We start from the raw sequence: 23989 nt of genomic DNA, 5'->3' as shown, positions 1-23989 counted from the left end.
CGTAAGCACCACAAAAGTCCAGGTTCTGTCAGATTTCACTAATGTATCCTAAGCACCCTCCATCCCAAGTGCCTGTCACATAGCAGATCCTCAATAAATATTTTTGAATGGGTAAAACCTCCAGTAATCTCAAGTAAGTACACCAGTAATTACTAATAAGAGGTTAGGTGTCATCTCTTTGATTTTTTAAAAAAAATTTTTACAAAGTTAGGATAATACCATAAATCTCATTTTGTAGCTCTTTTACTTTTTAAATTTTTATTTATTTTTATTTTGTTTTGATTTCAATACCTTGTTGATATGTTCTCCTATCTTTACAATATTCTCTTGCTGCAGAGTATTTCTTTTGTGACAATATCATACTTCATCAGCTTGAGCTCCAGTGCTAAATATTATTTTAATTGCTTATTGAATCCTATAAATTTTACAAGAAACAACACGAAGGTATTGGTGTATAGAAGGTATATCTAGCAGTATATAGAATGTTATAAAATTTTGTATCCTAAATTCCGTAAGAACACTAAAGTGAGCATCCTTTTATAGAAATCATGGTTTGCATTCTGATTATTTCCTTACAATAAATTGCTAGAAGCAGAATTACTGGACCAAAAGGTGTGAAGAAGGATCTTTAAAAAAATTATTCTTATATATTGCCAAATTGCCCTGTAGAAAAGTTTTACCAATTAACACTTCCACCAGAAGTATATGAGAATGTCTGCTGAGTCTTGCCCATACGGGCTATGTTTTTTTAAATGCCAATTTGATTCAAAAAAAAAAAAATGGTGGCCAGTTTATTTTTAATCTGTATGTCTTTGGTCGCTAGTGCATTTGAACGGTTTTATTTTTAGTCAACAAACACACAAAAAAATGTTTTAAAAAACATATAGTTAACAAAATTCACAGCCTTCATTCTCCTTGTAACAACTCCCCTTCCTCTATGAAGAGGTTTCTGTGTCAGGCGACGGCATGCGGGCCTTCGGTCGCATTGGTGCGGGGAACAGGTGGAGAAAGTGTGCACCGTTTTTATTAGAAGAGGCAGAGAAGTGGAAACGCTGGCAGAGTGGAGGGAGAGGGGTGCAAATAGTGATGGTGGTGGTGGTGGTGGTGGCAGTTTAGGTGTATGCTAAAGAAGGGAGCCGAGAAGCTGAGGGATGACTGGCCAAGTCAGGGCATTAGATATAACCAGTGATCAGTCCTCACCTGAACTTGTCATCTGGGACACTTGGCCCCAGGGACTCCTCACTTTACTTCTAAAGCCTAAACCTGGTTTTCCTCCTTCCTTATCGGCCCCGACCTTGTCTCCTCTGCTGATTCTTCCTCATGACCCAAGTCTTCAGTGTTGGATTGATTCCAAGTTGGCTCTTACTGTCTTCCCCTTTTTGTCTCTCCTCGCCTCCTGACTGGTCTCATTGCCTCTCCTGAGCTGTAAATATTGTCTTTACGCCAGCAACTCCTGTAGGGAGAACTCCAGCCTAGAACTCTCCCTGGAACCATAGACTTCAGGTGTCCAACTGGCTGTTGACAGCTCTACTTGGATGTTGTCTCTTGGGCATCTTAAATTCAGCGTATCCAAAATCAAGCTGCTAACCTTTTCACCAACCCCTGCTCACCGCTGCAACACACAAACACAAGCAATACCAAAAAACCCTGCTTCTACTGCAGTCCCACAAGCCTTTCAACTTATTTCCTCTTTTTAAACAGCAACCAGAATGATCTTGATAACGTAGATTTCAGATCACAGTCTTCCTCTGCTCAAAACCTCCAGTGGCTTCCCACCTTCTATTGTCATGAAAGTCAAAAGTTCTCACCAGGGGTGGTAAGACCCTCCTGGATGTGGTTCCACCCTGCTACCCCCGTGGTGTCATCTCTTCCCACTCCTTTCTCATCCTTCCTGTCCTCACTAGGTGGTTTTCTCCATTCCCCTTGAGCCTCCTGGGCTGGCTGCCACCTCACAGCCACTCCCTCTACCAGACAGGCAGGTTGGCCCCATGGCTCCCTCTCACCTTCTTCAGGTCGTAGCTCATGTGCCATCTTCCCAGGAGACCTGCTGTCAGTTACAAAATGTCATCTCTTTGCTCCTGGAAGTCTGTATCCTTCCTGCTTCTCACTTCATTTTCTCGTACTCCACTTACCATCATGCACTAGATCATATGTTTTTACTTATTTATTTAATTTATTGTCATTCTCCCTCGTGAGACAAGTTCTGTAATAGCAGCTATTGTGTTTTGCTCTGTGTCTGCATCATCTAACCTAGCTAATAGGAGTTGTTCGATGGGCTTTGTTAACTGAAAGATAAATGCATTGACATAAGAATTCTTTACATATTAAGGATGTTAAGACTTTGGTGTATTTTCTTCAGAATTTTCAATTTGCCCTGTAGTCATCTTTGTGATAGTTTTCACCACAAAAAAAATTAAAAATATTTCTGTGTTGCTGGATCAACAAAGATTTTCATTGGTTCTAAGATTAGCATTAACTTCTACTTCTCTCATGTTTTCATTTTTTCCATTTAACACTTAAAAAATTTTACGTTTAACTCTAAAATTCATTGTCATTTAAGTATGTGGTGAGCACAGAATTTTTTCCCTTCTCAATAACCAGTTATGAGGCTTTCTCAGTAGACAAGAATACCACATTCTGATGTTAATACCAGTCACCTACAAAATTAATAATTTCCTTATTTTATTAATATTTCTTGCCCCTGATTAATTAAGATTCTGAAAAATGCCTCCAGAGAATAAGGTTCAGTCATGAAGAATCATCATTCCCTCCTATAAAAGGCAAGTACTTCTGCCGTTATTGAAACTATTTGGCTCCAGGGTTTTAAGCCGACTCCTTTATTTTTTTTTAAGATTTTATTTATTTATTTGTCAGAGAGAGAGAGAGAGAGAACACAAGCAGGCAGAGCGGCAGGCAAAGGCAGAGAGAGAAGCAGGCTCCCCACTGAGCAAGGAGCCCGATGCGGGACTCGATCCCAGGACCCTGGGATCATGACCTGAGCCGAAGGCAGCGGCTTAACCAACTGAGCCACCCAGGCGTCCCAAGCTGACTCCTTTAAATACAACTTCAAATTGATCCTTGTATAAGAGAAACATATACATAGGATCGATTAAGAGGAGCAAGCAAATATTCTCAAGAAGGTTGAGATGGAGCTAGCTTGCCGTATTACCTTTTTTTACTGCTCTGCGACGCAAAATCGTAGGCAAAATAGGGAGTAGTTAAAAGCTGGATACCTCGGACTCCAGAGCCACACTGAACTGTGCTGAATCCTTGGTTCTGTCCATTACTAACTGTAAAGCCTTAGCCCGGGTTATTCAGTCTCTCTGGGACACGATTTCCCTGTTCCTAAACTAAAGATCCTAATATTCCCTACCTGGGGATGGAGGCCTTCAGAAATGGGGCTTCTGCTTGTTCTTTGCTGCCATGATAGCCCTTTCTTCACAGGCCCAGACGAAGGTTCTGCCAGAGGCTGAGTGTATCCCGGTTGTGTATTCGGGGACTCAGAAAATAACCTCAGGGTGGATGGGTACCTGTGTGATGGACTTGGCCTGAACGTTTATTTACTAGCTGTCCTCCATGAGCCTTTATTAACCAGAGGTCTTCTGAATCTCCTTGCATCGATATTGGCTCAGCCTTCCTAGCGACTTGTCTCAGATCCTCTGGAGAGAAATTGGAGAACGTGAACCACGTGTGCTTGTGATGGTACTGCAGCGTGACTTCTCAGAACCTGGGCCTCCACCTCATCGACCAGTGAGCTCTAGATCCATAAACTGTGTCTGGAAATCAGACCTGAATGTTGGATGAAGGACCTAACTTTTCGCTGTGACTGCTGACATCAGCTGCCTACCAGCCAGCAAATTTGTTGCTGTTGTGATATCATTTGAACACCATCCCCGTTAACTGTACATCTCTTTGACTTCTCGAGGGACACTAGGATCTATTTCCCTCCACCGCGGGTCAAGGTGCTCTCACCGTCACTCCAGCCTTGCTTCCCAACGCTGTAATTATGTCATTCTGACAGTTAATTATTGCTCTCCTGACTCTGGCATCTGAAATTCCATTCCAGCTGTGCTCATTGGGAACACAGTGTGATAGTGGCAGCAGTAGCGTCTTTGATCTACTGAGGACAGCCAGCCTCAATTCCCAAAGATGACACTGCTCTCCTACTGGTTCACCCCTTATCACCTTTAGGAACGGAGGGTTTCCTGGGCCTGTCCTGAGAACATAGTCAGGGGAGATGTTCTTATGTCTTAAATGGTAGAACCTTCTGACTCCTTCCTTACTACCATACTGCAGAAGTCCTGAAATCTCCACTTCATTGACTACAGGCCATCATGATGACCAAGCTACCAAGTGACATCTTAGTGGACTGTTAAGTCTCGTATTTTGCTAGAACCCTGAATCCTGTGAGTGCCCATGTTGATAAATTGTGCCCTATCCTGACTTACATTCTATCCTTTTCAGTCTAACACCCATAACATGCCTTCCTGTGCATATTTCCCTGGTTCTTAGCAGAAAATACTACCCACCTTGTGCAGTTTCTCAGGTATAGAAGTTGTCCTCACCCAGAATTGGCACTGTACTTCCTGCTTGGGCTGTGCTTGAGTTATCAGCCCGATGGCCATGGAGACCAGTAGCCTGAAAGCAGTGGGCAATAGTGAGGCTGATCTTGAGAAGAACAAAACTATCTTGAAAGACACCAGCTTCATGAGAGGTGGTTTTGTGCAGTCTTTGGGCAGCTCTTCTGCTCACACAATATGGAGAATTCTGCTTCTGTTGTCTAGAAGTCTTCAGAGGAGTTGGGAAGATGCCTTCAGGCTTCTCCACCATATTCACTCAACTGTCTCGACCCCAGGTCTCAGGGCCCTGCTCTTCTGGTCAGGGCCCCAGCTGTCAAGGTTGCACCTCTGCAGTTCCACTATTGCTGTTTTACTCTCTTGAGCTTAGCTTGGGCTCCCCAAGAAACTAGGTGTAAAACACAGTTTATAAGCTGCCACTTCTCTGAGGACTGTAATCCCAGCAAAACAAGAAGGAAGGGAAATAAGAGTGAGTCAGGGAAGAAGGGAGGGCTAATGTGAAAGTGCATTACCAAGCTCACCGCCGCATGTTATCAAACACCAAGAAATTGTTTGATCCCTCAGGACCATCTCAAGAGGTTGAATGAACTACAAGATAGTGTATACAGAGGTTTGGGGAGGTTTACCCACCAGCTGATTTCTCCCCACTGGTCAGTTTTTCACCCCTCAGCACTAATGAGCCTTCACTTCGGGGTTGTGCCTGTGTGGACACCAACTGTGTCTCATGGTATCCATGCTCCCCACCACAAGTCAACAAGAATGCTCTGGAGCAGAAGTGGGAAGACACACGGTGCAGGCCTGAGGTGAGGCACTGTTGGGTTATGGCCAGGAGGGGTCACATGAGCCCACACTTTGGCATAGCAGGTCAGAACATATGACTGTGGATTCCAGAGAGAGGTAAGACTGAGAGGATCTGAGGTGGCCCTTAAAATGTGAGGTACCACTTCAGGGACCAAAAGATGTTTTATAAAGAATTGTGAGTGGGTGGTAGGCATCCATCGTGCTTGACAACCTTCGTGCCAGTTGAGTGGTATGAGGGATGCCCCTGGTGGATGTCCTGGAGTCATTTGTTCTATGTGGAAATCTGAAGTCTGCGCGTGCAAAGGATGTGGTAGGTGAATGCGGGAATTCTGCCTCGGGCACTGCAAGCTCCCCTCCTGCGCCTTTCCACTCGTGAGTCTACAGGGTGCCTTACTGACCATGCTGTGCTGAGAAACACATTATTTTTAAGGAAATCCTTCCAACTGAGTGGACAAACTGCTAAATCTACCGTGAAGGTAATGGATGGCTTGTTCCCAGGCCAATTCCGCCCCCAAACTGAAATTTCTACTAAAGGTTCTTTTGGCATAGCTAGAGTTTCAGGCCTTCTGGTCTTTCCCAAAAATATATTTGGCCCTGATTGTCACTGGTACACAGAAACACCATGTGGACCAAATAGGAACATTTCAGTTTGCAACGTGATATGACCGAATTTCCGTGGGAACCCAAGTATGCGGCACAGACTATCAGAGAGAAGGAACTTTTGGAAGAAAACTACCATGACCAGTGCAGCCACGGTTGGATTTTCCTGTGCCTTGTCCTTGTTTCATCTGTATCTTCGTGGTGGCTCGCACCAGCATCTCATTTCGGCCACTAGGGTCTGTTCTTGATTTCTGCCTCTCACTTGATATCTGCGGCTCTTGAACCCATCTAGCTTTTGTTCATAGAAGAAGCAATTTCTATATTCATCTTCTTTTTAACCTACACCAGACTCCTAATTCTTCCATACCATTCCATCCCTGGGCTTGTACACATCCAGACCTTTATTTTTTTTCTTTAACCATGTGGTCCCTATTTCAATGTTACAGATATAGTACAAGTGTCCCAGTTAGAAGGAGTTCAAGTGCAATGCCAAGGTTGCACACTGGGCTCGGGAAATTAACAGGGAGGTTTGAATGGAGAAGACGACTCCAGGATGCTCTTGGGTGAGTCTGATACTCACTCTTCCAGTGGGCAAAGGTGCCTTTGTGAAGGTGTCTGATCTTTAAGAGGTGAATTCCTCTTTCCATCCATTCACTGGAGTTCAAGCCGGCAAGTTACAGGCTTAGAAGAAACTAAAATCTGTGGTGGGAATAGGATCATTTTAGAAGTTCTCCACTTTGCACTAAGGGAGAATCTACTTTTAAGTTCATGGAAAGGATTCAGGACGATAGCTAAAAACAGGAAGGGGAGCTGTGCGAGCCTTGGGAGTGTCTATTGCAAACAGAGTGCATATCCTTCATGCCAAGTCTCAACAAAAACTGTTTTTAACTGCATCTGTCCAGTGTTTACAAACTGGCTTTTGTTCAAAGAATAAGCTTCGGTTTCTATATTCATCTTTTTAGTAACCTCTGTCGGACTCACAGCTCTTCCAGAGTTTCTGCTCCTGAGCCCATATGCTACAAATCCAGACGCATGAATTCATAGCTCTAGAGCTAGTTCTTTGCAGCTGTTTGAGCAAAAATCTTACAGTTGACTCTCACTGGGTCAGATGCCAAACCCTGAGTTCACTGCCATCGTCTTAAGATGCTCTCATGGACTTGGACTGAGCCACATGAGAATCTCTAGAGATAAGACCACCCGAGCTGCAAGGACTGAGTGGGGGGAGAGGTGCCCCCCAGAAGAGGATCTGGTGCTGTTACCAGAAGAAGAGCAACAAACAACAGATATTTTCCTCATCATCTTGCCACAGGTCCGTTTGTTACGCAAACCAGTAATGTCTAGATTTACACGGGAATGACCAGGGGTGCGCCACAGGTTCCTTTATAGAATCACAGGCTTTCCCTTACTTCTTTTTTTTTTTTTTTGAGATTTTATTTATTTATTTGACAGACACGTACGCAGAGAGGAAGGCAGAGACAGAGAGAGGAGGGAGCAGTCTCCCCGCTGAGCAGAGAGCCTGATGCGAGGCTTGATCCCAGGATCCTGGGATCATGACCTGAGCTGAAGGCAGAGGCTTTAACCCACTGAGCCACCCAGGTGCCCCTTTTCCTTACTTCTTACGAAAGATGCACCATCTGAAGCTTTTTTTCTTTTAAGGACTGTGGGCTTCTTTCCCCCTTTTTTCATAGTAAGAAAAAATTTTTAATACAAAAAGTATAGAAATGTATCACATATAAATATATGCTATATTACTTTGCTGGAGTTTAAACCCAAAAAACCAGAAACATAATGAGCTGAGCATCTTTCTAGATACCCTCTACACAGAGGTATGTCTGCATTCTGCTGATGGAGAAACTTGTTGCAACCAAGCCTCAAGTCCTGGTATTTATTAGGGATGTGTAAGAAATTAAAAAGATACCATTTGTTCCTAGACATGCATCCCTCTCCTATGAGGCTCCCCACCAGGCCATTGCAGCTCCCTTTAGGCTGCATCCTCAGGACCACGTGTGTCTTAAGTGACATTCCTGGATCCCTGTATCTGTTTTCTAGTTCTCATGGCTTCTGTGCCTCTCTCGGGTGGGCACACCCTGGGTTGTCCATTCTGGTAAAGTGTAGGACATTAAGACTCAAAAAACCTTGCTTGTCAAACAGTAGAGTGGAGCTTTTCTTTCTCCTTATCTTCTCCCCCTCCCTGCCATTTCTTCCTTCCTTCCTTCCTTCTTTTCTATCTTTTATTTAAAGCTTCTTAGTGGAGAGAAGTGGGGTTTTGGTTAGGATAGAATGAAGATGCAAAGATTTTTATTAAAGTAAGACTTGTGAGTTGTGCCATGGGACCACACGTTCATATTAGCCACGAAAGGGCTTGTGTTGCAGAAGCTCCCGTCGTGAAGGCTGCAGGCCAAGGCGAACAGCTCTAAGAGAACAAGGGCTGCACCTCCATTCTTCTAAGGCAGAGCCAGGAGGCTGGTGGGGAGAGCTGTGTGAAGGAGGAGGAAGGCCAGAAGGTCGGGACGAGCTAGAGAAGAGCCACGGACAGAGGAGGCCACAGAAGGAGCTTCCGTGGGTGCTTCTCCAAGCGGGACTCTGTGTAGAACTTGGAGAAGTCAGTGTCCCAGTAAAGGGTTTGCCTCTTTCTCTGCACTCTGAGTGTGTTCAGGCGTAGCTAATAGTATAATTATTTTCCTTCTGGGCTGTATTTGCAGAACTTTCCAGATGTCACATAGATTATGGTGGAGAGGGAGGGAAGGGGGGGACAGCTGGAAATGTGAAGTCAACACCAAAAACCACACATAGTCTCCACCTTATGGACTCATTAAGAGGCCATAAGTTAACCTGGAAAATAAAACCCATGTAAGAAGAAAACAATGGAAATCATCACAGCTTCCAAGTCGACAGATTCATTTCCTGATTCACCACCCAGTAATGGTGGGTGGTGAGGAGACCCACAGGGATGCAGTCCCATCTGCTTTAATTATTTTGTGATGCATTTCAGAAGGCGATTTGAGATGTCTAAGAACTGGAAAGATGGTCCGGCCAGAAAGTTCTGAAAACCCAGGCAGGGGGCTCTTGGCCCACAGCTCTGCCTGCCCTGGGCACGGTGCCTGTGTGACTGATCACGGCTGCTGGGTTTTCACGGGCACCAAGCACACAAGAAAAAGGCACAGATTTGGTCCCTGCAGTTGTATCCAAGGCCCGGAGAGCAGTTTGCAGCCTTGGGCACTGCCAGGTGCCGTGCTGTCTCAGCCCTTGGGGACTGTCTTTCGCTAGCTGGCGAGGATTATAGGACATGACTGTAGTGTTCAGCCTTGGGTGCACATGAGAATCACCGGGTCAGCTTTTGGCAACAAGCAGGAGGGTTACACATCTGTATCATATAAACCGTAAATGGACAGATTCGTTTCCAAAGCTTCCCAGGGGATTCTGAAGGATGGACAGGGATGACTCTTTCCAGGCTTTCTGGGGGATTCTCTGGCTCTGCCTTTCTGGGGAATTCCCTCCCCTCCCCTTTCTATTTCCCTCAGCCCCTCTTCCCTCCCCCCTCCTCCTCCCTCTAATAAAAACCGTTGTGATGATGACTTATTTCTCCAAACACCTTGATTCTCCTTCTTCGTACTGAAAACGTACTTTCAACTTGCAGGGATCTGTTTCCAAACATTCTCTAGGCATATAGGAGCCTGGTTCTCAGTATGTGTATTCATAAAATGACGGCCTCACCTGTGGGCTAGGCTAGCTGGGGCCTTGGTGGGAGGAGTGGAAGAGAGAAGGAATGAGGGCTTCTGGGTGGCTCAGTCGGTGAAGCGCTAAGCACCTGCTGAGACGCAGCCCGAGATCCCGCTTGGCATCGGGCTCCCTGCTCATCCGGTCGTCTGCCTTTCTCCCTGCCAGTCCCCCCTACAACCAGGCACACACACGTACATTCTCTCTCTCTCTCAAAGAAGCAAAATCTTTAAAAAAAAAAAAAAAAAAGTAATGGAACTAAAGAAACTTCGGGTCATGATTTTCCATTTCTCCATTATCCTCGTCGGCACCTCGACCCACTCAGAGGCCCGTGAAGGACACCAGGGTCTCAGTTCATTCCTAAAGAGAGGTCGATGACCGCTGGAGGCGTGGCTGGTAGCCCTCACTACACACCAGCCCTGTACGAAATATGCACTGATAAATAAGAAGAGACCTTCACTTTTTGGAAAAGATGTTATTTATTTATTTATTTATTTATTTATTTTAAAGATTTTATTTATTTATTTGAGAGAGAGACAGTGAGAGAGAACATGAGAGGCGAGAGGTCAGAGGGAGAAGCAGACTCCCCGTGGAGCTGGGAGCCTGATGCGGGACTCGATCCCAGGACTCCAGGACCGTGGCCTGAGCCGAAGGCAGTTGTCCAACCAGCTGAGCCACCCAGGCGCCCCATGGAAAAGATGTTATTTATTTTGAGAGAGAGACGGAGTATGTAATAGTAGGGAGAGACAGAGGCAGAAGGAGAGGGAGAAGCAGATGCTCCACGGAGCAGGGAACCCGACTTGGAACTCCATCCCTGGACCTTAGGACATGACCTAGGCTGATCAGAGCTTTGCCACCTGAGCCCCCAGATGCCCCTAGAAAATACTTTCACTTTTAAGTGGGTTAAACTTAAATATTTTACTGTAGTACAAGTGAATGGGTCTATTTGAGCTGAGTCTCAGAGATGGGGTAGGAATTAACAGGGTGAGAGGGAAAGGGTCCTTCTGGACAGAAGTGGGAGCAGGCAGAGGCTGGGTGGCGAGAGACGCATGCGCCCTGCGGGGTCTGCGGGTCACCTAGTGGGCTTGCTTTTCGCTCACAGGCTGAGAACTAGCCGTCGACTGAACAGTATCAGGCCTCCCTGCCTCTTCTGATTTCGGATTTAGAACCTGGCTTTGGGTGGTCTTTCCATCCAAATTGAGCTGCACCACAAATTTAAATTTTGTATGTTTATTCTTTGTGGTGGTGGTGGTTTTCCTCTCTTCCCTGCCGGGTGGCAGGCTTCGGACTAGGAAAGGATGGGGAGGGAGGAAGTGGATCCCCACCTGATTGACAGGCTCGACAACACACACGTGCACACTCGCACACTCGCGCACACGCACACACACAGGGACACACTTAGGGGACGCTGCTTTTCCAGCTCAGGATAAAGACTTTCTAGTGGTAAGTTCTCCAAGGCTCCTCTCTGGAACTGGGCCTTGGAATTCAAATTTTTTTAAAGATTTTATTTATGTATTAGAGATTACAAGTAGGCAGAGAGGCAGGCAGAGAGAGAGAGGAGGAAGCAGGCTCCCCGCTGAGCAGAGAGCCCGATGTGGGACTCGATCCCAGGACCCTGGGATCATGGTCTGAGCTGAAGACAGAGGCTTTAACCCTGAGCCACCCACACGCCCAGGGAATTCGAATTTTTAAAAGCCCACCCCCCCGCCCAGTCATCCCACAGCACAGTCATGCTTGGGAACCACTGCCCTGGTGCCCAGTGCTGACCCGAGAAAGCAACATTCTGAGGCAAACAGCCGACTCAGGCGGTGCTAACAAAATGCCACATTGGGCTCACAGGTTCTTGTATTAACTCCCTTAACCCCCGTCTAGCCCTGCAGAGGGAGCGCCTGCTTATTTCCATTTCAGACACCGGGAACCAGGCACAGGGTTCAGGTGCCTTGTGTGGGGCCCAGAGTTGACCACTGGCAGAGCCCGAGTAAAGCTTGTCTTAGTCCTTGCCTGAGCTCTCTCCTCTCGAGGGGAGCCACTAGCCGCGCAGACACAGAGCACGTGCTGTGGTCCCCGCACGGTCTGAGCGGCCCGTTTGAGGACCTCTGAGGCAGCCTCCCAGCACGTCCCAGCTGTAAGGGCTGGGGGGCTCTGGCCAGGGCCAAGGTGCATGTGATTCTCTGTGCTCCCTCTTTCAGGTGCCAGCACTGCTTCTATGGGGTCAACCTGTCCAGCCTCCGGGCGGCTGCAGTGGACGAGTATTTCAGGCAGCCGATAGTAGTAAGTGGCTCTCCTGGTAGGCTCTACCCCACGTGTTTTTCCGGACTCGATCGCTCACTCGCTCCCACACCTGGCGGGCGGCGTGCTGCCAGGCTCTGCGAAGCCGTCACCGAGAAAAAGAAAGAGCTCCTCGGAACACTGTTCTCAAGTCTCCCAGCTCTCATCTCCCAGCCAGTTAAGAAAGTTCTCAGAGCATGGTGCCGTCACAAGCAAGGAGCTTTTCTGACTGCCTCTCAATAAGTAACTTCTGCTTCCCCCACCGCCCTGACTCACCCCATGTCCACACTGAGCCCTCACACTCGTTCAATAATTCATATTTTCCCATTGATTCTGGTGGCCTGAGGCCTCAGAGAAGAGGCAGCTTTGTAAAATAAGTAACTTAGAACAGGAGCATTGCTGTCAGACAGATCAGGGTTTCCATTGTGGTCCCCTCTAACTGTGTGACCTTGGACAGTAATAATTTGGCATTACCCAAAACTGACTTAATTACTGGCCCTCAAACCTGCAGAGCCTGGAGCTAGCGACCCACTGCTGGAGTTCGGGCAGTGTCACCCGAATCTGATTTCTCTATCCTGAAAATTTATCTCCGTTGCCTCTAATTTATCTCCGTTCCCAGACAGGGTCTCCCCTCCTGGTAGCAAGATGGCTTCAGGAACTCCTGCCTCAGATTTGTACAACTCTTAAGTCCCACAGGAGAGCCAGCTTTTCTCTAATAACTCGGGCCAAAGCCCCCGAATTAGTTTAGCTAGAGCCTGAGTGTCCTCACTCGGGTTGGGTTCCTGCCTGTGAAACCATCTTCAGGGGAAAAGTCACGCACTGATTGATTGGCCAAGCTAGGGTCACCAGCCATACTGGGAGCTGAAGGAGAGCTGAGGTTTTATGGAACTTCTTAGAATATGGTGAAGGGATAAAGTCTGAAAACACACCAAACACCTGCTTCAGAAGCATTGGAGGACTGGATGACACAACCTTAGCACTTAGGAAAAGCATGAAGTACGCCACACTTGCATAGTAAGCCCGGAATAAACGCTAGTCGTCATTATGGACCTTATTCTCATTAAGCTCATGCCTTCCAAATCCTAACTCTTGTTGACTTGAAATTTTGGGAGGAAAGCCAGCCCACAGTTTTGCTGGGGTTCGTTTGTCCTGATAGAGAACTTTTCTGCTTCTTCTCCCCCACCCGCCACCCTGCCAGGACACATTCGACATCAGGATTTTGATGGCTCGGACAGTCAAATACACAGTCAACTTCATGGACGCCGAAGAGGCAGATCTCCACAGGTTCGTAAATACCAGTGTGGCTCTTGACTTTTACACTCTCCCCCTCGCTCATCCCCAAACGTTAGTGCAGGGTTTTGCCACTCACGCAGGGGAGAGAGCTGAGCTGGGAGTCTCGCCCAGAACAGTGCAGCGGTACTAGTCGCGTTTTACTGCCAAGCAAGGATGGTGAAGCTTCTTCCGTAGCATTGGTTGAAGAGTTGTGTGTGTAACGTGAGTAGTAATAGCTTGTGCTTATGCAGTCAGTTGGCGTTCTGAGCCCTTTGCACATACCGACTCACTGAGCCCTCGAAACAGTACTCTGCATACAGCACCGTGGTGACCTCCGTCTTAGGAGGACAGGTGCAAGGCAGAGTGGCACAGTAGGTTGTGCAAGGTCACAGAATGACGGACCATGTGAGACTGTTCCAAAGGCTCCAGAGTCCGGGCTGCTAAAGTCCTCACCTGGGCCAGGAACATTCAAGAAGCAGAGCTACAGCTTGCTGAGTGCTTGCCTACCTGAGTGCTGAGCTAGGTGTTTCGCAGGCACGAGCTCATTTTCAAAGACAGCACTCAGCTCCTTCCCTCCACCGGAAGAGACTCTGAAATGAGAACCCATTCTGCGGATCCTGATAGGAGCCCGTTTTGCCTTTTTTTCCTTGAGAAGGTCGGTATGCCAATATTTTTTTTTCCTGGGTATGCAGCTAAAGACCCAGCCAGGTTGTCATTTTGCCCGGGCTTCTGAGGAAGTAAGGGCCAGACTTTAGCAGGTGCCGCTGGGCAGCTCAGAGCATCATCTGTCTGGAGATCACAGCGGGCGCAGGGTGCTGTCCTAGTTGGGGCAGGCTGGAACCCGCTGCTGTCCTCAGAAACCACGTCCGTGGCTCAGACCGCAGGAGTCGTCCTCCCCAGGGCTGTTTGTGCACGGGGCGCAGCTGTGGCTCTGTGTGGCGTCACCCACCCTCGCCCACCAGCCTCCGTCCAGAGCGTCGCTCCTCACTTAGTCAAAAAGAAGGAGCGTGGCCGCACACGTCCTGGCAGTAAGAGCTTCTGCCCAGAAGGAACACAGCTCGCTTCTGTTCACGCTGACTTGTTCGAAGGCCCGGCTCAGGGGGCCAGTGTCTTCCTGCCGTGTGCTCCGCTCGAGGACTGGCGTTTGGGAGCAACTCAGGTGACTCCCAGGGGCCCGGACAAAATTGGCTTCCATTGGCTTTAGGTGCTGCTCAGGGCCACCTCCTGAGTCCAGGGAAGTTTGAGGTCTGTGTCGGCTTTCCGGTCTCCATTTGCGTGTGTGGTTTCGGCAGATGCTTACTGAGATCTCGCCAGGTACCAGGTACAGTGCCGGTGCTTACACAGGCTCTGAAAGTAACTGCCAAAAGTCTGCACTTGAAGAGCTCAGTCTACTTAAGGGAATGTCCCCCCCCCCCAAAAAAAGGAGGAAGTAATGGCAGTGCAATACCAAACAATTCAGTGGGATCAGCACAATGGAAAACTCTAGAAACGCTCTGACTGCCGCAGGGTGAAAGAAGTTAGGGCTTCGCAGGCACCGTACATGCAAAGAAGGTATGACCTCCTTTGAAAATCTTTAGAGCACTCACTAAGCCAAGTCTCCCCTCAGCAAGGGACGAGTAAGATCATCTTTTAACTGTGAAACTCTGTGAAGTTCACAGAGCGCTCTATGTTATCCCCCTGCCCAACACGCACGAGACCCTCGCAAGGGAAGTGGGAGGTTTTGTCACCCATTGACAGGTGACAAACCTGAGAGAGGATTTAAGTGACTTTACTTTCCAAGTTAGCATCTAGGCTTTGTGTTATCTTTCCCACTCTTCCCTCTTCCCACTCATCCCGCGTGTGATAGAAGCCACAGCCACGTCTGCGTGACGTTCGCTGTGGCCCTGTGCGAGGTTCAGTGACCTCCCTGAAAAATAACTGAACTGTGACAGTGGACTTTATAGCTGGATGCAACCCCCTATGATCTGCTTCATTTCTTAGCAGCCGGCCGGCCCTTGCCGTCTGGGCAGCAGCACAAGGGAGCTGCCTCACTTGGCGCTCTGACGTCTGGAAGGACGGGTGTCACCTGGGCGTCGTCCTCCTCTCTGGGGCTCGCACCCCACTCTGGATGTCGCCTTCCCCCGGGGAGTCCTGGGTTGCCCAGTGTGGTGATGGAATTCTTGCCAAATTTGGTCAAGAAACCACACTGTCACTACATCAAAAATTAGTGATGGACTGTATGGTGACGGCCATAATACTAAAGAAAAGAAGAAGAAAAAGGAGCCACATTGTCAAATGCATAATCACGCACAGAGAGAACGCTGCTTCCCAAGCCGGAGTGCTTAAGAGAGAAAGAAAGTAGCCTGGGAATGTTCTGGTTGATTGCTCGAATGTATCTTGTACGCCTGTCAACAGCAACAAAATAATTCCAAGTGTTCCCGCGCGCTCGCTCTCTCTCTTCTTTCCTTGCAGAGTAGAAATCCCCTTTGAGTTTCAGCTGACGCAGTCTGGCCTCGTCCACGGCCTGGCGTTCTGGTTCGACGTGGCCTTTGTGGGATCTCTGTAGGTATCACCCCCTTCCACGCCCGCTCGGGCCCCGTGCTGTTCCGCACCGTGTGTGATCGTGACTCCAAGGTGTTCTAAAGTGAATTTCAACCCCCATAATGCTCATTTCTCTGGGTTTCAATAAAATAAAGCACTGATGCAAACGGAACTTTCCGATTTTAGGGCCAAGTTGAAATGAGGCCGTTTTCCGCAGTGTCCTTTCGGCCCTGGCTAAAATCCTGGGAAACCTATGGAGCCAATTGGATTGGGTTTTGAAGGAAGGACGGAAGGTCCGGGCTTTATCATCCCTCTTGGTTTTTTCCAGAATAGGTGGTGGGAAGGACCCCAGGCACCCGCCTTGGCTTTCTCTCTCACCATCCTGGTTCCAGAACAGCCTGTGTCCAGGTGCAGCCAGACTTAGACCTTCCCCCTCTCTGGTTCGCACCGTCAGCTCCTTAGGCCAGAACCTTCCTCAGTGACCAGGCAGGCATGGACGGCTAACGCTGACAGCCGCGGCGGTGACATCTCCATCATGTGCTTCTTCCCCGTCCTGAAAAGATCCGAAACCCCAAGGGAAGAGAGGAGACAGACCACCTCCAAGCTGATTCTCAGTGTCTGGCATTTCTCGTTGGGGTTGCACTATCCCCGGGACCCCCCCCCCCCCAAATCTGTGCTCTCCTCCGGACTCCCCCTACTCCCTTGCCAGGCTTTCTCGTGTTCTCTAATGAGTGAAGACAGTTGCTCTGGGTCACGTGGCCAGGCAAAAGGCAAACTTCTGCAGCACACTCTCCTCCTCCTCTCTGTATAAAAGCAGGCAGGCCCACCATTGCATCTGCAGAGAGAGAAGGACTCATGGGTCTATGATAAAGCTCAGGGAGCTTGGGGGCTCAGCGGGGAGGGGGTCCCTAGAAGCCTCATCTGGGCTGACAATCAGAGAGAAAGAAAAGGATGTATGAGTCATTCCTGCAGCACGGAAGCGTATTTGTCCAAGGGAATCCACGCATTTATGTCTCCGACTTTCCCCAGTGAATTTGTTCCTGCAGGAGCAAGGGAGATAAGCCAGACGTGGCCTGCTCCAAGGGGAGAACTTCCTTTGAAGTTAAACGCTTTATCCTAAAAAGCTTTCAAAAATTTGCATTCTACTCTAATCTACTCTGAGTATATTTTGATCTAGAAGTGGTTTATGTTACTTAGCTAAATTTTGTCAGATAATCCCCACAAAATCTTCCAAGTCAAAATGGACCCTTCCGCCGTCCAAGCCAGAGACACAGCCTGAGCCCAGGACAGGTGACCTTGGTGTTGGAGGCGCAGCCAGATGTTCTCACCTCTTCACATAAAAGGAAGAATGTCCATTTAAACACTTTCACACACATGCACATGCAGGAAGTCTGAGCTGGAAGGAGTGTAGAGACCATCTGCCCTGGAGCTTTTCTGGCCTCCAGAAGCCTCATCAGGTTCTCTGAACAGGTTGGCATGAGACAGTTAAGAGACCAGCTCCAGCCTCCTCACCCTGACAGATGTTTTTCAAACAAATCATTTCCTAGTTGAACTCTGTTACTTGTTGAACTTCTAGTGAAATTTGATGCAGAAGTAGAGATCGATAGTGGCCAAGTGCACGGCTTTGAACCTGGCTCTCCAGCTGTCCTCTGTGTGGCCTTGGGAAAGTCCTTTAACTTCTCTGGGCTGACCTCATTAAGCTGTTGTAAAGACTTAGGGGGATAATACACACAGAGCTCTTGGTCCAGTGCCCGGCTCAGGGCAGTGACCTAAACTGAGCTATCCTTATCTTTAAAGGAGTCCATGAGTCAAAAACCCTGGAAGACCAACTCTCAACCCAAGTCCCCAGGGCAGCCCATTAAATTTGAGCCTGGGCTGTAAATGTCTCTTCGCTCTTTTCTTGCCCCACAGGGTAACTGTCTGGCTGTCAACAGCCCCAACTGAGCCTCTGACCCATTGGTATCAGGTGCGGTGCCTTCTTCACACTCCGCTCTTTGCCAAAGAAGGAGAGACCCTCTCGGGGAAAGTGCTGTTTGTAGCCAACAGACGGTAAGCAGGAGCGTCCCGACGGGAGACCACCCCTGCGTGCTGCTCACTGATGGGGAAGGGGGTGCAGGAGGTGGGAGCCTTCCCAGCACCTAGAAGCGTGCGCGGCGTGGTTTACCAAAGCCTGGCTGACTTTGCCGGGTGCGCTCAGCTGCGGGGCTCAGGGCGGCAGGGATGGGGAGCTTGGGCAGCGTTCTCCAGCTGACCGCAGAGGAAGGAAGGGCATCCGTCTGCTCAAGGGAACGCTTACCAAAGACTCGAACTATCAAGTGCTTTAAATCCCACGTCAGCTTCCTGGCCTTCCTTGCAGCTAGCCACACACCCCCAAATTTAGCCCAGCAACATCCATCTGTACCCAGGGGGACAGCACGGCAGGGCCGGTGCACCCTGTGTCAGCCAGGACTGGCGGCTTCCCTCTGATAATGGGTTTCACGAGGCCTTGGCAGGGATTCGTTTGATGGATCTCATTTTTAAAATGCTCTATTTTCTTTCACCTTGCTGGAGCTTCTCCTGGGTGAATCAGAGGAGAAAGGATACAGCAGAGTGGTTCAAGGACTCTCTGGATCTTAAGGGCACTCACAGGTCATCTCGCTCCACTTCCTTCCCTCCTTCCCTCTCCAGCTTTCTTGGGCCTGTTCTTGAATACTCCTGTGACAGAGAGCTCACCACTTCACATACCAACCCTTCCGTTTCTAAAGTCTTGATTTCTTCCATTACAAAAACCTAACGCATTCACATGTACATTCAAAACTATAAAAGCGTCCAGAGCCCACACACGCTGCCAGCCCTCGCCCCAGGCCCCAGATGTGACCCTGTGCTCCGTAGCCTTTCAGGCGATTGTCTGTGCATACACTAACCAAAAATTTTCGTCGGGTTTTTATTGTTGTTTTACATGAAGAGTAAACGAACAGTCTCCAACTCACATTTTTACTTAGCAGTGAGTCCTGGATCTGTGCAGACAGGTTGTTTTGTCATTTTACTAAATGCATCAGAGATGGACATAGATCATGTCTTTTTTTAAGTTGCTGGGGTTTTTTGTTTGTTTTGTATTGTTTTGGTTTTGGCCATTGCAAAAAACTCTACATTAAATACCCTTGAACAGGAAGATTATACAGTGGCAAGAATATTTCTACGTGAGATCCCTAGAAGTGGAAATGCTAGATGAGAGATTATGTGTATGTTACGCACTGATAAATACTGCTTTTCTCCATGGTTGCGCCAACTTCCACTCAACGCTGCAGCGGACAGCCTTGTGCATTCTTGCACTTCTTTCCCTGCATTGCCCGTTACTGGTCTCTCTGGTTTTTGCCAGACCCCAAAATCACTTTTCAAAAGTTGCTTCTGGTTATTTGGTGTCTATTTCTTTAACTACTACTAAGATTAAGTAACTTTTCATACAGTCTTTGGTTATCAATGTCATGTACTTTAGACATCTCTGATGATTACAACATGACTCTTGCCGCCGACCCCATCTACCACTTCCGGTTCATTGTACCCATTCATCTTACTTCCGCTTCTGAGGTCTGTTCCAACCTCCCAACGGCGGCTGTGACTATTTGGAGAGTTCTTCCAAAATCCTCCCAGCCTTCCTGCCTTTTGGCTAACATCTTCAACTCCTCACTCCTATAAGAGTGATTTTTAAATTGTCTGAGACTTTAAGTTCTCCCGCTCTGGAACTGAATCCCATTCCTGGGACGTTTCCAGAAAGTAGTTCACAGGAGAGGTGTTCCTGTGGCCGGGGAGTCATGACCGTGTTCACGCGTCTGCTTTCCTCACCTCACACTCTGTCCTGTTCAGTCCTGGCGCAGAGACATCCTGCTTCCTGCAAACATGGCTGCCCGGTGCGTCTCCAGGTGGGTCTGCTGTGTCACCGTTCTAGATGCGTCTCTGCCTGGGAGCCTTGCCTGCCCTAGTTCCTGCACAAGATGCTACAAACAAGGACTAAAACTTGTGCAGTTCAGAAAACGCTCCTCGTCTTCAGGGCCCATGTTTTGGGGAGCACTCCCTGAGGACGGCTGCCCGGGGCTCTCCTGCTTCTCTTTGCACTGCTGTACTATTTCCCCTATGACCCGCTACCAATCTCAAGTGCTTTTGTGTCCATCATGCATATGCTAGAGTTGGTAGATTAGATCTTTCTCGCAGTTGGACAGAAAATGAGGTCTGTGGTCTGCAGTGACTTTCTATTCTGCTTGTTTGGGGATGGCTTTCAGGAGAAAAATGGGAGGACACTGATTTTTACCATGTTTACCCTGAAAGTTACCACTTTCTTCCTGAATCTTCATAAGACATCTATGTAATGACCAGTTCTACAGGGGGAAAAAAAAAAGGCTCAGGAACAGTAGCCCACATTAGCCTGGAGTTTGGACTTGCCTTTTCTGCTTGATAAATTTTTGCTTTCAAATATTTGTATGTTAACATACCACAGGGTACTATTAGGTGAGTGAATTTAAACCATCTTATTGTTTCATTACTTTTTCTAACGTATCTTGGGTTTCATCCTCATCAGTCATACTTTCCTACCGTCCTCTGCTTCGTTCCCCTAGTCGGGAAGAAAGAAGCAAACATTCACCCCCCACACCTGTGTCGTGACTCCCGGCTCCTCCTGCCCGCCAGCCCTTTCCTAAAATACCGATGTCATATTGCTGGTGTTTGCCTTTATGTGAGCATTCCAAAAAGAAGGCCCGAGTCTCACTCTATGGCGTATCCCTCCTCACTTAATACACAGAGGTTCAGCAGTGATGTGGAATGACCACTTGAATGAAGAAGTCATAGCTGATGATCCTTCTCTTAGTAAGAATTTCATCTGGCACAGCTGAAAGAAGACGCTAAGATATGATGGACCCACAATGCTTTGCAGCAGGACTAAAGGGAGGGGGTGGGAGGGAGGAAGTTCTTCATATTAGACCAGCACCCAGGTGTAGTGAGAGAGGCCAGCCTTGGGTGTCTCCTGGTTTTGTCCAGTCTCCTCTGCCCATAGTTGGTGCTTGAGTGATCTTGAGCAAGTTAATGAATTTCTCTAGCCACAATTTATAGTATTTGTGTCATCAGGCTTGGCAGGTATTAGAGAAAACATAGTACAGTCATCAATACACAGTAGATCCACAGAAAATCTTAGCTTTATTTTCTCCTGCCTTATTCTCTTTCTTTTTCTCATTGTATCCCATCAGAGTGTTTGCTGGAAAAATCTTCTCTTCCTTGGTATTTTCTATGAACCTCTGCACTTCCTGAATGTCCGCGCTTTGACGCCCTTTTCAGTAAGGTGCTACGTGTTTGTTCTGCCTTTGGAGGGGAGAGCCCCCTTCCCTGCTGTCAAACAGTCTTTATAAGCCCTGGCCTCCTGGGAGAATGTGTGCAGCCACACAGGCGGGACAGTGACTGCCCTTTTCTTCCCAGCCAGGCCAGGGCCATTTATGATTGTATCGTTAGCATTTCGTTTTCCACCGACCCCCATCCTTCTGGAGCTCTGGAGCTCTCATTTATTTTGGTGCTTGGGACAGTCAAACAGAACTCACCTTACTTAGAAACTTTATCGAATTTACATCCCTACAGTTCATAGATGTGGCACCCGTGAAGCTTTTTGGTCACGTGCACCTAGGAGTAAAAACATTTTATGTATGTGTCCTCCAAGTATACTACCACTTATCTTTTAATTACGTGAGTATACTACAGTAATAATAGAAAGCATAAGACAAAGTGCTTGATATAGAGATCTATGCATATATATGTATGTATATACATTTATATATTACAGACACACATGCATAGACATGTCTCTGTGTGTATATATATATATATACATATACACACACACACACACATAGAAATTTATGTAGTGTGTATCTTAAAAGATACAAAAATAGAAATAAAAAGAATGAATGGGGAAAAAAAAAACAAATATATGTAGGCTGATTTTGGGGCTAGCTCAGCAACTTACCCTGGGCCAACATTTTTTGGAACAGAACTTAAAACTTTTGGATCCCTCTGAGGGATCCCAACTGAGGTTTGCCAGGGAATTTGGTTTACAGGGAGCTTAATGAGCTTTGTTTTCGGAACTAGAAGAAATGCTGACCAGAGGGCTTGGGAGGCTCCGAGTGCTTCCCCTCATGGTTATTACTGAACTTGCTTCAGCTGGCACTCAGCTTCTCTGAGCCCAAATACTGCTACATCAGAAGGAACTGTAGGGGATGCTCTCATGTCTGATTAAGGGCAGTGAAGTAATAGTATTTGCAGACGGCCTTTTGCACAACATTTCTTTGTTCTTCAGTGGTCCTCAGAATCTTCTAGCTCGAGCCCTTTGGTCCTTTACATGCTTGGTGTCTACTTGGTTGCGTTGGTCCCCATAATCAGACTCTTACTGAACCCTCCCACCTTAGCAAAACCTGAGAACTAGGTGAGCCTAACACATACCATAACCGTTAGCTGGGGTTTAGAATCCAGCATTTACCTAGTGAATTCACTAGTGCTCAGGAGGTGTCAGGTGCACAACGGTCTTGGCTTCCGAGGACTGGCAAAATTCAAAATAAGAGCTCCACATTTTCTTCCATACCCCAGTGTACCGTCCTTCCTCCTCCCGGGGCATGCTCAGTCCAACCCTGCTGAAGAACACTGAGGTGGTGTCTATGCCAGTGAGGTTCCAGCTAGCTTCCTTCAACATCAGTAAACCCTCGGTGGCTTGGGCCATTTTCTCCCCAAGCTTCCACTACTTCTGATTCTCCAACACCTTCTTCTTCTTCTTCTTCTTCTTCTTTTTTTTTTTTTTTGACAGCTCTTTCCCTCTTTACTTTTATATATATATATTTAAAATTGTTTTTATCAACATATAGTATATTATTTGCCCCAGGGGTACAGGTCTGTTAATCATCGGGCTTATACATTTCACAGCACTCACCATAGCCCATACCCTCCCCAATGTCCATAACCCAACCACCCTATCCCTACTCCCCACCCCCACAGCAGCCTTCAGTTTGCTAAGTGAGATTAAGAGTCTGCTATGGCTTGTCTCCCTTCCGATCCCATCTTGCTTTATTTTTTCCTTCTCTACCTCCCAGACTCCCCACCCAGCCTCTCAAATTCCTCATATCAGAGAGATAATATGATAATTGTCTTTCCCTGATTGACTTATTTCACTCAGTGTAGTACCCTCTAGTACCATCCACATGATTGCAAATGATTTTGCAAAAGATTTCATTTCTTTGTATATATATACATCATTTCATTGTATATATATACCACATCTTCTTTATCCATTCATCTGTTGATGGACATCTAGGTTTTTCCATAGTTTGGCTGTTGTGGACATTGCTGCTTGTAAACATCCAGGTGCACTGTGCCCCTTCAGATCACTACATTTGTACCTTTAGGGTAAATACCCAGTAGTGCCATTGCTGGGTCATAGGGTAGCTCTATTTTTATTTTTATTTTTTTTTGAGGAACCTCCATGCTATTTTCCAGAGTAGCTGCGCCAGCTTGCATTCCCACCAACAGCGTAGGAGGGTTCCCCATTCTCCGCATCCTCACCAACATCTGTTATTTCCTGACTTGTTAATTTTAGCCCTTCTGACTGGCGTGAGGTGGTATCTCATTGTGGTTTTGATTTGTAGTTCCCTGGTGCCCAGTGATGTTGAGCCCTTTTTCATGTGTCTGTTGGCCGTTTGGATGTCTTCTTTGCAGAAATGTCTGTTCATGTCCTCTGCCCATTTCTTGATTGGATTATTTGTTCTTTGGGTGTTGAGTTTGCTAAGTTCTTTCTAGATTTTGGATACTAGCCCTTTACCTGATATGTCATTTGTGAATATCTTCTCCCATTCTTTCAGTTGTCTTTTGGTTCTGTTGACTGTTTCCTTTGTGGTGAAAAAGTTTTTATCTTAATGAAGTCCCAATAGTTCATTTTTGCCCTTGTTTCCCTTGCCTTCGGTGATGTTCCTAGGAAGATGTTGCTGCGGCTGAGGTCGAAGACGTAGCTGCCTGTGTTCTCCTCAAGGATATTGATGGATTCCTTTCTCACATTGAGGTCTTTGATCCATTTTGAGTCTATTTTCCTGTGTGGTGTAAGGAAAGGCTCCAGTTTAATTTTTCTGCATGTGGCTGTCCAATTTTCCCAACACCATTTGTTGAAGAGACTGTCTTTTTTCCATTGGATGTTCTTTCCTGCTTTGTCGAAGATGAGTTGATCAGAGTTGAGGGTACAT

At 47.3% G+C, this 23989-nt stretch overlaps 1 protein-coding gene across 4 annotated transcripts in view; it reads left to right on the top strand.

Annotated features, from left to right (window-relative positions):
• Window positions 1–23989, top strand: part of LOC132024852 (histone-arginine methyltransferase CARM1-like) — a 247794-nt gene that overhangs the window by 210330 nt on the left and 13475 nt on the right. For 3 of the 4 annotated variants that reach the window (XM_059411941.1, XM_059411944.1, XM_059411942.1), the window contains exons 8-11: window positions 11885–11966; window positions 13162–13247; window positions 15687–15776; window positions 17667–17804. In XM_059411941.1, coding sequence (XP_059267924.1) covers window positions 11885–11966; window positions 13162–13247; window positions 15687–15776; window positions 17667–17804 — 396 coding nt within the window. The remainder of the gene's footprint in view (window positions 1–11884; window positions 11967–13161; window positions 13248–15686; window positions 15777–17666; window positions 17805–23989) is intronic. The other variant, XM_059411943.1, reaches the window with a different exon arrangement.

Source organism: Mustela nigripes, chromosome 9, assembly GCF_022355385.1.
Source record: "Mustela nigripes isolate SB6536 chromosome 9, MUSNIG.SB6536, whole genome shotgun sequence".
NCBI lineage: Eukaryota > Metazoa > Chordata > Mammalia > Carnivora > Mustelidae > Mustela > Mustela nigripes.
The sequence above is the reverse complement of the archived record's forward strand: the minus strand, read 5'-3'. Positions and strand labels throughout refer to the sequence as shown.